The sequence below is a fragment of the Pseudochaenichthys georgianus genome, unplaced genomic scaffold (genome assembly GCF_902827115.2).
Source record: "Pseudochaenichthys georgianus unplaced genomic scaffold, fPseGeo1.2 scaffold_642_arrow_ctg1, whole genome shotgun sequence".
In the NCBI taxonomy this organism is placed as follows: Eukaryota; Metazoa; Chordata; class Actinopteri; order Perciformes; family Channichthyidae; genus Pseudochaenichthys; species Pseudochaenichthys georgianus.
In genome coordinates this window covers 12501-27500 of record NW_027263198.1, presented here as the reverse complement: position 1 = coordinate 27500, position 15000 = coordinate 12501, and the positions used below count along the sequence as shown (strand labels likewise).

At 49.0% G+C, this 15000-nt stretch overlaps 1 protein-coding gene across 1 annotated transcript in view; it reads right to left on the bottom strand.

The window, feature by feature from the left end:
- LOC117443624 (unconventional myosin-Vb-like) overlaps nucleotides 1-15000 on the bottom strand; it is a gene marked incomplete at its 5' end in the record, with an annotated part of 35721 nt that overhangs the window by 8838 nt on the left and 11883 nt on the right. The window contains 3 exons of the mRNA XM_071202625.1: nucleotides 3438-3527; nucleotides 8650-8801; nucleotides 8912-9043. Of these exons, the coding sequence (XP_071058726.1) occupies nucleotides 3438-3527; nucleotides 8650-8801; nucleotides 8912-9043 (374 nt within the window). The remainder of the gene's footprint in view (nucleotides 1-3437; nucleotides 3528-8649; nucleotides 8802-8911; nucleotides 9044-15000) is intronic.

The following is a 15000-nucleotide window of genomic DNA, read 5'->3' as shown; positions in this document are numbered from 1 at the left end:
GTCCGTTGTGGGGACGGATTTCGCGCAGCTGCTGTTGTCATTGTGTGCAGCTGATTGGCTGGGAGTAGCCTTACGGGGTGTTCTGCAGTTCTAATGTACAGAGGCAGCGAGTACGAGCACAGTATCGTTAGTACCGTGGTAGCTGTCCCTGTAGGTGTAGTACGGTCTTCCTTGGAGGTCGTAGGGGGGGGGGGGGGGGGGGCTGTTAGTGCGGTGTGAAAGTGGTGAGAGCTATTAGCTCGGGAGCACGCAGAGGCTGCGGGTGGAGTTGCCGGTTTGCTGGTCGCTTCGCCGAGCTTACGGTATTAAGTGCGTAAGTACCCGCCATAACTAGCACCTGAAGACTAGCGGGGAGTCTAGCCAGTTACTGTGAGGCAGTTGGAGGGACGGGCCGCGGTAGCGTGTAGGCTGTGTGGGAGCGTGAGCGTGCACGCCGTGTTGTCATGATGGAGAGTGTGGAGGAGTTTGTGAGAGCGCCTACAGAGGAGCTGCTGGAGGCCTCTCACGGGAGCAGCTGATCGGTGTGGCTGAACATTTCCGCTTGGGTGTTGGGGATAAAAGGATGAAGGAGAACATACGAGGGATTGTAAGAGCACATCTGTTCGAGTTGGGTGTTTTCAAAGGAGGAAAACATACGGGTGATCCTGGCAGAGGCGGTGGCACGTCTGGCTGCCGGGATGCAGAGGGAGAGGCTGTTGCAGGTAGAAATGAAAAGGCTTGAGTTGGAGGAGCGGAGGTTGGGTTTACCTGCTGGGGCCGCAGGTCAGGCCTCTAGTGTCCCTGGTAGAGCTACTCCTTTTGACGTTGCCGGTAATCTGCGGGTTGTGCCTCAGTTTAATGAACGGGATCCAGCGTGTGGCTGAGAGAGAGCGTGGTCAGAGGCTGATGGCACCTTGCTGCTGCAGTGTGTGCTAACAGGTCGGGCCCAGGAAGCCTGCTCTGCTCTGACGGTGGCGGACAGCAAAGGGTATCTGAGGGTTAAAACGGCGGTGTTGAAGGCTTACGAGTTGGTCCCTGAGGCCTATCGGCAGAGGGTCAGGTCCTGGCAGAGGTTCAGGTCCTGGGAGAGGTTCAGGTCCTGGGAGAGGGTCAGGTCCTGGGAGAGGTTCAGGTCCTGGCAGAGGTTCAGGTCCTGGGAGAGGGTCAGGTCCTGGCAGAGGTTCAGGTCCTGGGAGAGGTTCAGGTCCTGGGAGAGGGTCAGGTCCTGGGAGAGGTTCAGGTCCTGGCAGAGGTTCAGGTCCTGGGAGAGGTTCAGGTCCTGGCAGAGGTTCAGGTCCTGGGAGAGGTTCAGGTCCTGGCAGAGGTTCAGGTCCTGGCAGAGGTTCAGGTCCTGGCAGAGGTTCAGGTCCTGGGAGAGGTTCAGGTCCTGGCAGAGGTTCAGGTCCTGGCAGAGGTTCAGGTCCTGGGAGAGGTTCAGGTCCTGGGAGAGGTTCAGGTCCTGGGAGAGGTTCAGGTCCTGGCAGAGGTTCAGGTCCTGGGAGAGGGTCAGGTCCTGGGAGAGGTTCAGGTCCTGGGAGAGGTTCAGGTCCTGGGAGAGGTTCAGGTCCTGGCAGAGGTTCAGGTCCTGGTGCCGTTACCTGTCATCGCTCCCTGTCAGCAGATTGATGAGCCATGCCGGTGGAAGGACCCAGTGTTTTCTGCAATTGTGTCAACCGGATACGTGCCATTGGTGGGAGGTGATATCAGCGTGCCGGTAAAGAGACACGGCATCGTATGACTCGTACATTCTGAGCTCTGTGTTGCCGTTTTCGGACTAATCTGGAACTGGGGAGTTTGTCCGGATGGGAATGAGTGTTGAGCCCGTTCCTCTGCATTCTGTGGTGCTTAACTCTGGTCTGGTGCAGGGTGAGGTCGCCATGGGGGTCCGTCCTGTAAGGCCAATCGGTGGTGCGGATGTTATCCTGGGTAACGGCCGTGTGTGGGCTGAGGGTCCACCGCCTACCATGCAGTCATCTTCACCCACTGTGACTGTTAAGGCAGGGGAGAATGCCAAGTGCTCTCCTGCAGTGTTGGTGGCTGGCTCTGAGACACGGGCTGTGAGCCGTGCACAGGAGGGATCTGAGCGGGGTGAAGAGGTCAGGGCGACAGATTCAGTGGGTATTCCTGACTGGTTGTTGTCGGTATCCCGCAGTGAGTTGGTGAGGGAGCAGAAAGCGGATGTCTCCCTCAGTCCGTTCTTTGAGGCGGTTCTCTCCACCGGGGATGGAAATGGTGTCACCAGGGCTCGTCAGCTGCAAGGGGGATTGCTGGTCAGAAAGTGGTGGTCACGTGGGCAAGGCTTCATTGGTGGGCCAGTATATCAGATTGTGGTTCCTGTCAGGTTTCGTGAGGAGGTCCTCAGAAAAGCGCATGGGCAGACGGGACATCTGGGTGTCCGTAGAACATGTGGTTGCCTGTTGCGGCATGTCTTTTGGCCTGGGTGGAGGAGAGATGTGTCTCGGCATGTTGGGTCATGTCACGCATGTCGGACGGGTGGGGCAGGTCGGCAGCGTCCTGGGGGTCAGGTCTTGGGTTTGTTGCCGGGTTCTGGAGGGACATTCCGGTTTCTTCCAGGTGCAGGGTCAGGGGACTGGTCAGAAGAGCTCCTAGCTATTTGGGTACTAACGGTGTTCTTAGGGGAACTCCTTTCTTATGGGGGGGGGGGGGTGACGACCCCTCCACCCCACGTGGGGTGCCGTCTGGTTGTGGGTGTGCTTTGTGGGTGTTCACAGGTTCGTGGCTGATGAGCTGCACCTGGAGAGGAAGAGGATATAGGAGGAGCCCAGCCGGCACGTCGCTCGGTCTCCTCTGCGCACTTGTCCTGTGCAGCGTCAGGGACCTGTTGCTGGTTTGTTTGTTTGTTTTGAATAAATGAACATTATATCATACCCCTCGTCTCGCCTCCCCGCTTTATGTTGCAGCCCAGGAGCCGGGTTGTAACATGTACACTGATAGTGATCTCTATCCGTGTACATGTACACTGATAGTGATCTCTATCCGTGTACATGTACACGGATAGTGATCTCTATCCGTGTACATGTACACTGATAGTGATCTCTATCCGTGTACATGTACACTCATAGTAATCTCTGTCCATCTATATGGTTGTTTTTATTTTTATTTTGTAATTGTTACGTTTATTCTGTTTTGTTTTGTGTTCGTATCTTTTATGTGATGTTATACTTATTGCTATGTTGTGTGAGCTCATTGTATATGTTCGGTCTCTCTCAGCACTTTGGGCTGGAGGTTTCAAAGTGCTATATAAATAACGTTGGATTGGATCGATACAGAAACATGCTGACGTCTTTCCAGCGTATACAACTGAGAGAGAACAGTTCTGCTGTACTGATGCTAGCACACACTGCAGTGTTGTTGTTGTTGACAGAGTGTTGTTGTTGTCCTCAGCAGTGTGTGTTGTGTAGTGTGTGTTGTGTAGTGTGTGTTGTGTGTCTGCTCACCTGGTCTCCACTGTACTGTTTGAGGCAGTGCAGCAGACGGCTGGTGTTCGCCAGCCAGAAAGACGTCATCTCAAAGTCATCAGTGTTCTTCTGCAGAGAGAAACACAGCATATTAACAACAGGAAGTAACACAGCATATTAACAACAGGAAGTAACACAGCATATTAACAACAGGAAGTAACACAGCATATTAACAACAGGAAGTAACACAGCATATTAACAACAGGAAGTAACACAACATATTAACAACAGGAAGTAACACAACAGTAACACAATATATTAGAATAAAATTAGACTCTGTTGCTCCTTTGAAGAAGAAGAAAATAAAACAACATAGATTAGCTCCATGGCATAATGCCGAAACCCGCAGAATAAAGCAAAAGTCTAGACAACTTGAAAGGATATGGCGTTCCACTAAACTTGAAGAATCTCGTTTAATTTGGCATATTACTCTCAATGAATATAAGAAAGCACTGCGTAAAGCGAGAGCAGCTACTACTCTTCATTAATAGATGAGAATAAGAATAATGCAAGATTTCTTTTCAGCACTGTAGCCAGGCTGACAGAGAGCCACAGCTCCATTGAGCCTTCTATTCCCTTAGCACTCAGTAGCAATGATTTTATGTGCTTTTTTAATGATAAAATTGTTACTCTTAGAAACTAAATGAATGACCTCTTGCCTTCGACCAGTATAGTGTTATCAACAGCTCCCGGAATCGTAAGTTCTAATATTACACTAGATAGTAAACTAGAATGCTTTTCAGCCATTAACCTTGAACAATTACATTCAATGATTCTCTCTTCTAAACCATCAACGTGCATGTTAGACCCAATTCCAACTAAGCTGTTGAAGGAAGTTTCTCCATTAATTAGCACTTCTTTATTAAATATTATGAATATGTCTTTATTATCAGGCTATGTTCCACAATCATTCAAAGTAGCAGTGATAAAACCGCTTCTTAAAAGCACAACCTCGATCCAGAGGTTTTAGCCAACTATAGACCTATTTCTAATCTTCCGTTCCTCTCAGAGATTCTTGAGAAAGCGGTCGCAAAACAGCTGTTACTTAAAAAACAATGATTTATCTGAAGACTTTCAGTCTGGCTTTAGAACACAACAGAGACAGCTCTGGTTAAAGTCACAAATGATATTCTAATAGCCTCAGAAAAGGGACTTGTCTCTATTCTTGTTCTGCTCGATCTCAGTGCTGCATTTGATGCTATCGACCATGATATCCTATTGCAAAGACTAGAGCACTTAGTTGGCATACAGGGAACTGCTTTAGGCTGGTTCAGGTCCTATCTATCTGAACGCTCTCAGTTTGTACGTGTTAACGATGAATCTTCCACGCAAACCAAAGTTAGCCATGGAGTGCCACAGGGCTCAGTGCTCAGACCTATTTTGTTCACATTATATATGCTTCCGTTAGGCAATATTATAAGGAATCATTCTGTAAACTTTCATTGTTATGCGGATGATACTCAACTATATTTATCAATCAAGCCTGATGAAATTAATCATCTAAATAAAATTCAAGACTGCCTCAAGGACTTAAAAACGTGGATGACCTTAAACTTTTTGATGTTAAACACGACCAAAACTGAAGTTATTGTACTTGGCCCGAAGAATCTACGAAACAAATTATCTAAAGACATACTAACTATGGATGGCATTAATTTGGCCTCCAGTGAGACTGTAAGGAATCTTGGTGTTATATTTGATCAGGATTTATCCTTTAACGCCCACATAAAATCAATTTCAAGGACCGCCTACTTCCATCTACGTAACATTGCAAAAATCAGGCATATCTTGCCTCAAAACGATGCAGAGAAACTAGTCCATGCATTTGTTACTTCTAGGCTGGATTATTGTAACTCTTTATTATCAGGGAGTACCAAGAAGTCAGTCAAGTGGCTTCAGCTGATTCAAAATGCTGCGGCTCGTGTACTAACCAGAGTTAGGAAAAGGGACCACATGACTCCTGTTCTGGCTGCCTTACACTGGCTCCCTATAGAACACAGGATAGCATTTAAAATTCTTCTTCTCGCCTACAAAGCCCTTAATGGGCAGGCGCCATCTTACCTTAAAGAACTCATTATACCCTACTGTCCTACTAGGGCATTGCGTTCCAAGAATGCAGGGTTGTTGGTTGTTCCTAGAGTCTCTAAAAGTACAATGGGAGCCAGAGCCTTTTCTTATCAAGCTCCACATTTGTGGAATCAGCTTCCAGTTTGTGTTCGGGCGGCAGACACCCTATCCGTTTTTAAGAGTGCGCTGAAGACCTTCCTTTTTGATAAAGCTTATAGTTAGGGCTGATTAGATTCAGCCCCTAGTTTTGCTGATATAGGCTTAGTTTGTCGGGGGACATCTTACTTCTTCCTTCTCTCTGTCTGTACCCGTGTCCTCTCATGGGGACATCTTACTTCTTCCTTCTCTCTGTCTGTACCCGTGTCCTCTCATGGGGACATCTTACTTCTTCCTTCTCTCTGTCTGTACCCGTGTCCTCTCATGGGGACATCTTGCTTCTTCCTTCTCTCTGTCTGTACCCGTGTCCTCTCATGGGGACATCTTACTTCTTCCTTCTCTCTGTCTGTACCCGTGTACTCTCATGGGGACATCTTACTTCTTCCTTCTCTCTGTCTGTACCCGTGTCCTCTCATGGGGACATCTTACTTCTTCCTTCTCTCTGTCTCTACCCGTGTACACTCATGTTCCCATTAACTCAGCTTCCCCACATGTCTTTCTTTTTGGTGTCTATATACGCTGGGATCCGGAGTCATGGATGATCCTGCGGTCCTGTGTCTGATGCAGGAAGTAACACAACATATTAACAACAGGAAGTAATACAACACGTCATAAACAAGCATCCATCAGCAGTGGAAGAGGACCTTATGAACACTTCATTAAATTATGAAGAGGAACCAGAACTGAGCTTTGAGGGACACCGGGGGCCTGTGCTACGAAGCCGGTTCATCCTAACCTGATATGTTGGAGTTAGCCGGTTGGCCTAATCCAGAACATACGCGCTCTCGCTAAGCGGTCCTACGACGCGGGTTATCAAGTGGATCGCTCAGCCAGCCGTGTCCTATCTAGCTAGGTGTTCACATGAGAGGGTGGTATCTGGAGCATTCGACCAATCACAGACATGGAGAAGCTACTGACAGCGCAGCGTCATACTTCCTGAATGAAAAGTGAACTCTAATATTAGACACACGAAGAAGTTAAACTTTAAACATGACTTAAACCCTTGATCAGGATCAAAGCCTCAGAGCTGCAGCTGCAAGGTGAACACAGCTGGAGCAGAACAAGTGTTGGAATGCGTCCATCAGCAGGTTCATGATGTCACGGCCCGTCTAACACACCGTCTGACTCTCATCACCTCTGACTCAGAGTTTCCTCAACTCAACGTGTTGCTGACATAATGCTTCATCCAGTCTGTGGCGCTGTGAGTGCTGCACGGCCAGACACGCTCAGGGACTCGGATCAGGAGACATGTGAGACATCATGAAGTGATGTGCCGCGGACTGGACTCAGTGTACTCTGATCCGGGTACTGATGCTGACTGGACTCAGTGTACTCTGATCCGGATACTGATGCTGACTGGACTTAGTGTACTCTGATCCGGGTACTGATGCTGACTGGACTTAGTGTACTCTGATCCGGGTCCTGATGCTGACTGGACTTACTGTACTCTGATCCGGGTACTGATGCTGACTGGACTTAGTGTACTCTGATCCGGGTACTGATGCTGACTGGACTCAGTGTACTCTGATCCGGGTACTGATGCTGACTGGACTTAGTGTACTCTGATCCGGGTACTGATGCTGACTGGACTTAGTGTACTCTGATCCGGGTATTGATGCTGACTGGACTTAGTGTACTCTGATCCGGGTACTGATGCTGACTGGACTTAGTGTACTCTGATCCGGGTACTGATGCTGACTGGACTTAGTGTACTCTGATCCGGGTACTGATGCTGACTGGACTCAGTGTACTCTGATCCGGGTACTGATGCTGACTGGACTCAGTGTACTCTGATCCGGGTACTGATGCTGACTGGACTCAGTGTACTCTGATCCGGGTCCTGATGCTGACTGGACTTACTGTACTCTGATCCGGGTACTGATGCTGACTGGACTTAGTGTACTCTGATCCGGGTACTGATGCTGACTGGACTTAGTGTACTCTGATCCGGGTACTGATGCTGACTGGACTTAGTGTACTCTGATCCGGGTACTGATGCTGACTGGACTTAGTGTACTCTGATCCGGGTACTGATGCTGACTGGACTTAGTGTACTCTGATCCGGGTATTGATGCTGACTGGACTTAGTGTACTCTGATCCGGGTACTGATGCTGACTGGACTTAGTGTACTCTGATCCGGGTACTGATGCTGACTGGACTTAGTGTACTCTGATCCGGGTACTGATGCTGACTGGACTTACTGTACTCTGATCCGGGTACTGATGCTGACTGGACTTAGTGTACTCTGATCCGGGTACTGATGCTGACTGTACTTAGTGTACTCTGATCCGGGTACTGATGCTGACTGGACTTACTGTACTCTGATCCGGGTACTGATGCTGACTGGACTTAGTGTACTCTGATCCGGGTACTGATGCTGACTGGACTTAGTGTACTCTGATCCGGGTACTGATGCTGACTGGACTTAGTGTACTCTGATCCGGGTACTGATGCTGACTGGACTCAGTGTACTCTGATCCGGGTACTGATGCTGACTGGACTTAGTGTACTCTGATCCGGGTACTGATGCTGACTGGACTCAGTGTACTCTGATCCGGGTTCTGATGCTGACTGGACTTAGTGTACTCTGATCCGGGTACTGATGCTGACTGGACTTAGTGTACTCTGATCCGGGTACTGATGCTGGCTGGACTTAGTGTACTCTGATCCGGGTACTGATGCTGACTGGACTTAGTGGACTCTGATCCGGGTACTGATGCTGACTGGACTTAGTGGACTCTGATCCGGGTACTGATGCTGACTGGACTTACTGTACTCTGATCCGGGTACTGATGCTGACTGGACTTAGTGTACTCTGATCCGGGTACTGATGCTGACTGGACTGAAGTTAGCCGCTAAGAGAACATCCGGCTTTGTAGTGCACCCCCCTGGTGAGACACCTGTGGGTGTTGAGCTAGCAACCCTCTTTCAGGGTGTTGTTTCTATGTGTGTGTCTCTCTGTCTCACCTTGAGGACCCTCTTGATGGAGTTGATGGACTGGGTCAGCAGAGACTCCACCTTCTGATCATCATTAATATAATCAGCGTGACGGAGACACATGAACAGGATGTAGGCTGGGAGACAGGGGACAGACGAGGACACACTGCCGGGACTGATCTCTGTAATACAGGACATGGATATGTTAGGGGGAGACACTGAGAAACGGAGATGGATAGAGAACAGACAGAGGACAGGTGGCGGACAAATGAAGGACAATGGAGACAGGTACCTGCGATGAGCTTCTTCTGCAGCAACGTCTCGTCGTCCTGATGGAGCTCCAGCATCCCCTCAAAGTCCTTCTCCTTCCTCTGGACCGTCACCTGACGGCTGAGGGGGGGACGTGTCCTCTCAGCCTGAGACACTGAAGGATAGAGAGATGGACAGGTGAGACAGAGAAACAGTGGAGACATAGAGACAGGTGATACAAACAGGTAAGATAGGGACATAGGTGAGACAGAGAGAGAGGTAAGACAGACAGGTGAGACAGAGACACAGATGAGACAGAGAGACAGATGAGACAGCTCTACATCCCAGGTAAGGACTCTCTAGGTAAGGTCTCTCCAGGTAAGAACTCTCCGGGTAAGGATTCTCCAGGTAAGGACTCTCCAGGTAAGGACTTTCCCAGGTAAGGACTTTCCCAGGTAAGGTCTCTCCAGGTAAGGTCTCTCCAGGTAAGGACTCTCCAGGTAAGGACTCTCCAGGTAAGGACCCTCTGGGTAAGGAACCGCTGGGTAAAAACTCTCCAGGTAAGGACTCTCCAGGTGAGGACTCTCCAGGTAAGGACTCTCCAGGTAAGGACTCTCCAGGTAAGGACTCTCCCAGGTAAGGACTTTCCCAGGTAAGGACTCTCCCAGGTAAGGACTCTCCGGGTAAGGACTCTCCAGGTAAGGACTCTCCCAGGTAAGGACTCTCCCAGGTAAGGACTCTCCGGGTAAGGATTCTCCAGGTAAGGACTCTCTCGGTAAGGACTTTCCCAGGTAAGGACTCTCTCGGTAAGGACTCTCCAGGTAAGGACTTTCCCAGGTAAGGACTTTCCCAGGTAAGGTCTCTCCAGGTAAGGACTCTCCAGGTAAGGACTCTCCAGGTAAGGACTCTCCCAGGTAAGGACTTTCCCAGGTAAGGACTCTCCCAGGTAAGGACTCTCCGGGTAAGGACTCTCCAGGTGAGGACTCTCCAGGTAAGGACTCTCCAGGTGAGGACTCTCCAGGTAAGGACTCTCCAGGTAAGGACTCTCCCAGGTAAGGACTTTCCCAGGTAAGGACTCTCCCAGGTAAGGACTCTCCGGGTAAGGACTCTCCAGGTAAGGACTTTCCCAGGTAAGGACTCTCCCAGGTAAGGACTCTCCGGGTAAGGACTCTCCAGGTAAGGACTCTCCGGGTAAGGATTCTCCAGGTAAGGACTCTCTCGGTAAGGACTTTCCCAGGTAAGGACTTTCCCAGGTAAGGACTCTCCCAGGTAAGGACTCTCCGGGTAAGGACTCTCCCAGGTAAGGACTCTCCGGGTAAGGATTCTCCAGGTAAGGACTCTCTCGGTAAGGACTTTCCCAGGTAAGGACTCTCTCGGTAAGGACTCTCTAGGTAAGGACTCTCCCAGGTAAGGTCTCTCCAGGTAAGGACTCTCCAGGTAAGGACTCTCCCAGGTAAGGACTCTCCGGGTAAGGAACCGCCGGGTAAAAACTCTCCAGGTAAGGACTCTCCAGGTGAGGACTCTCCAGGTAAGGACTCTCCAGGTAAGGACTCTCCAGGTAAGGACTCTCCAGGTAAGGACTCTCCCAGGTAAGGACTTTCCCAGGTAAGGACTCTCCCAGGTAAGGACTCTCCGGGTAAGGACTCTCCAGGTAAGGACTCTCCCAGGTAAGGACTCTCCCAGGTAAGGACTCTCCGGGTAAGGATTCTCCAGGTAAGGACTCTCTCGGTAAGGACTTTCCCAGGTAAGGACTCTCTCGGTAAGGACTCTCTAGGTAAGGACTCTCCCAGGTAAGGTCTCTCCAGGTAAGGACTCTCCAGGTAAGGACTCTCCCAGGTAAGGACTCTCCAGGTAAGGACTCTCCAGGTGAGGACTCTCCAGGTAAGGACTCTCCAGGTAAGGACTCTCCCAGGTAAGGACTCTCCAGGTAAGGACCCTCTGGGTAAGGAACCGCCGGGTAAAAACTCTCCAGGTAAGGACTCTCCAGGTGAGGACTCTCCAGGTAAGGACTCTCCAGGTAAGGACTCTCAAGGTGAGGGAATGCTCCGGTTTCGGGACAAAATTAACATGGGATCACTCGGTCATTGTACGTACTTCGTCTCACTGGAATATTAACGGTCAGATTGAAAACAACATCGACCGCATTTCTCCGGGCCAATGACGGGAGAGTTTTGAAAGTGACAAAACACTGTTCCACACATTTAAAAACACTTAAACAATGTTTGCCCAGGATTCAGGCACCTTCTCTGGCTTGTAAAATGCGTTGATGCGCCCTGGAGGTATCAGACTATTTAAAACATGTATACCCAGGATTCAATCACTTTTCCTGGCTTGTAAAGTGCTGTGGAGCTGCCTGTTCATATTCACATTTAAGACAGTTTCCCCGCATTGTAATCACTATTTCTGCCTCGGAAAGTGAGGTTCTCTCCACACTTTTTCCCCTAAAATCATTTTAAATCATTATTTTTGCATTTAAATACATTTGTTTTATCATTAATATGGTTCCCTAAAACAATGCACATAGTCTGGAGCTCACTGGAGTCCTGCATATGCTTTAATCAGGCGTTTTAACACTTTTTTCCATGAAAATGATTTGTAATCACTATCATGGGGCTATATAAATCAAATTCCGGGTAATTTGGAGCACAATTGTATCTTTTACTATTTAAATGTATTTGTATTATATATCTTTGGGATAGAAAAGTGACATTTCTGGGTGATTTTGTCAGTTTATGGAGTTTATCCCACAAATCCTGGAGGTTCCAGGCTGAATTAGGGTGCTCATAGGTGGCCTGCCATGCCCTCCCACCCGTGGAAAGAAGAAAAAAGTGAAGAAAACGGTTAATTATATCTTAAAATAATCAAAAATGAAGTTTTAAAAAATTGTTGAAAAAATGACTGAGTGCCAACGGAGGAGGGGCTCTAAAAAGCTCAACCCTTCGGGGCTTCGGGTCGAAGCCCCGGACACTTTTCCACTTCTCCGTCACAACTTACAACGGAGAGGGGAAAAAAAGTTTCCCCTTCTCTGTCAAAAATATTCATTCTTCCATTCCAGACTACCGTCCGCACGAAATCAGAAACCCAGTTTTTGAGAGGACTCAAAAAACTACTGTGTGATTTCCTGGATAAATTCATCCGCTACATGTGCACTCTGGCTCGGATACATTTGTTGCCTGGAGACCCCCAATCATGGTTCTTTCCAAACTTTAAGTTTTTGAACTGGTCTCTGGAGGAATGTAAGGGGAGTTTGATGGGACTCTACCTGCATTATGATGCACTATTTTCGGATACATTATACCACTTTCGGCCCGTTTTCATGGTTCTCCAAAAAGTTAACTCAGACTTTTTCTGACTCTGGAGGAATGTGAGGGGAGTTGTCAGGGGACTCTACCCGCATTATGATGCACTATTTTCGGATACTTTTTTACATTTTCACCCCTTTTGTCTGGTTCTTTTTCTTTCTGTTTTGGCCCGTTTCACCCGGTTCCTTCTACCGTGGGCACTGCCCGGTCCTGGATGCCCCCCCGACGGCCTTTGTCCAGCCGTTCAACCCCCCAACTCGACCGTACATTAACGGATTTTGTCCATTTTTGCTGCGTTCCTCGGACCTCACTGATCGAATGGCAAACGCCATCGGAGGGTCTTCTCCCCCGGTCCACGTGCCGGTGCTCTGGCTGTCGGTTCCTCCGAACTGCTGTCGGTTCCTCCGAACTGCGGGTTCGACTCTGATGGCCGACCAATATGAAGCGTTTCCAAGACGAACCGTCTGACTCAGGGGTCCCACCACGGGTTCCGCAGCGGGGTGGAAGTTCCACCTCCCCACTTCGCCGCGGAGTGCCAGGCAAACATCAGTTTCTCTAATCCTCCACTGTTGCATTGCGGCCTTAGTCGGCTGCGGCATTCAGCAATTGGCCTTGCTCCGGGCACCAGTTCCCTCGGGGACCACAGCTCGGTGGCTTCACATGATATAGGGTCGACCCTACTTCATCACAGGCTACCTGTTTGATCCTGCGTAACAACCACATATGCTTGTCTGCAAAGAGGGAACTGCCTGGTCCTGCCCTCGTGTTCCTCTACGGCTAGTGTCCAGCCGTCAGCTGTGCTATCAGCAAATTTTACCCGCCATCGGAGGGCCTCCTCCCCGGGTCCACGTGCCGGTGCTTGGCGGTCGGAAGAATTATATTTTGCAGGACATGACGGAGATAGGTGTATTTTCACAGCTTTTTGGAAATACACCAAATGTGAAATTGCAGGGCAATAAGGAGCTCATTTACCTATGTGATGTTGTGCAGTACATTACTGAGCTCATTTAACGACATGGGGCACCAGGGGCACTAAGGGGCACTGAGGTCTTACCCGGGTGTACCCAAACTTAAGCACTCTCACTCTGACTAAACACATAAGGACATCCGGGTAAGACCTTAGTGCCCCTTAGTGCCAAAATATGACAAAACAGTTAAAGTGTGAACCTCCAGCACAGGGGGGGTGCTGTGAAGAAGGCCAAATATGGATGCTGATGGGCGGACGGTAAAGCACCGCAAAATCCACCTCCCTTTTAGGGTTACCAGGGGCATGAGGTTCTGTAGGGTGTGATCATCTGGGTTTAGTCCGTGGTGTGCGAGGTTATGGAAGTATGCATGTCAGGGAGACATGCTGGAGCTGCTTAGTCCGTCCTTTGGGGCTCTGTGAGGGGCCAGCAATAGGTTGGCTGATGAGCCCTCCTGTGGGGACACATGAGAACTGCACTAAAATAACTTTGTGCTTTTTCAACGGTTTAAAATAGTTTTTTTCACTTTTAAAAACAGCTTTCTGCCCTGAAAATGATTTCTAATAATTATTACCGTTATGGGGGGGCTGCAGGAACACTTTCCCCGCCTTTCAAACACTTATTCCTGGATAAGAAAGCCATGTGCATCACCCTGGATCTCTACCTGTGTGACTGTAAGTGTGAGACCCTGCCAACAGCAGTGACTCTTCTGTACTTATCTTCTTGTACATTTCATGAGTCAAATGTGGACGAAATGGACAGATTCCTGTCCATATGACCGGCTGTTTATGCAGTCAAATGCGCATTTGAATTAAACCAGTTTAAGGCACTTTTAACACTGACATACCCACGATTCAAGCTGCTTTCCTGGGTTACATAGTGCTGTGAAACAGCCTGTCCTCTGGGTGCGCTATGTGGCTCTCACAGGCTGCTAACTCTCTGGCTGCTCTCTCCCTCTGTTCACATCACTTTTACCTGCCTTTCACACACTTATTCCTGGGTAGGAAAGCCATGTGCATCACCCTGGATCTCTGCCTGTGTGCCTGTGAGTGTGAGACCCTGCTTATAGCAGTGAACCTGCTGCAAACATTACAAACATATTAATCAGGCGTTTTTAGTGTTGAAAATAATCGTTTCTACGATGCATTGCGATGCGGACGTGGACGATTCGGTATCGATGCAGTGACGGAAGATAATCGGTTATAGAGTAGTAACGTTGCTTCCTGATTTTCCGGCCGCGGCTTTACTATAACGTTTTTTCTGTCACTTTAATATCAAATCGGTCGGTGACGCAGAGATCAGGGAACAGACGTGACGGCGGCACAGCAACACGGAGCAGTCTGCTTTATCCACCAACACAAGAACACCAGTCCAGAACCCACAGCAGAAGGACCCGCTCTCAATCACTCCGTGCCGCTGCGGCTCAAGGACAGGGATTTATGTTTTTCAAAAATAATCGCGTTACAATCATGTCAGGTTTTTGGTGGATTTAATTAAGTCTTGGATTGCAGAGTATGAACGTCCTCTAGCAATTTTCAGACGATATATACGTGTGTAAAGTTTGTGAAGGCAAGAGGAAAAAAGCTTCCGCGATCACCGTCTCCTCTCCGTTCCTCCAAGCCCCGCCCCGTTCCTCCAAGCCCCGCCCCGTTCCTCCAAGGCCCGCCCCCTCCCTGAAAATAATGAGTGACAGGCTGATAGTGACCCGATAGAAACTTTGTTATTCACTTAATCACTGAGATATAATGAAGCTAATTTAATCTCATGCATTCATGGGATTCATGTAACAGTGAGACAGAGAATGTAAGTGTGCACCCACATGCAGTATTTTAGTTTGTATATGCTGTTGTAAATCCTCCTGTTGC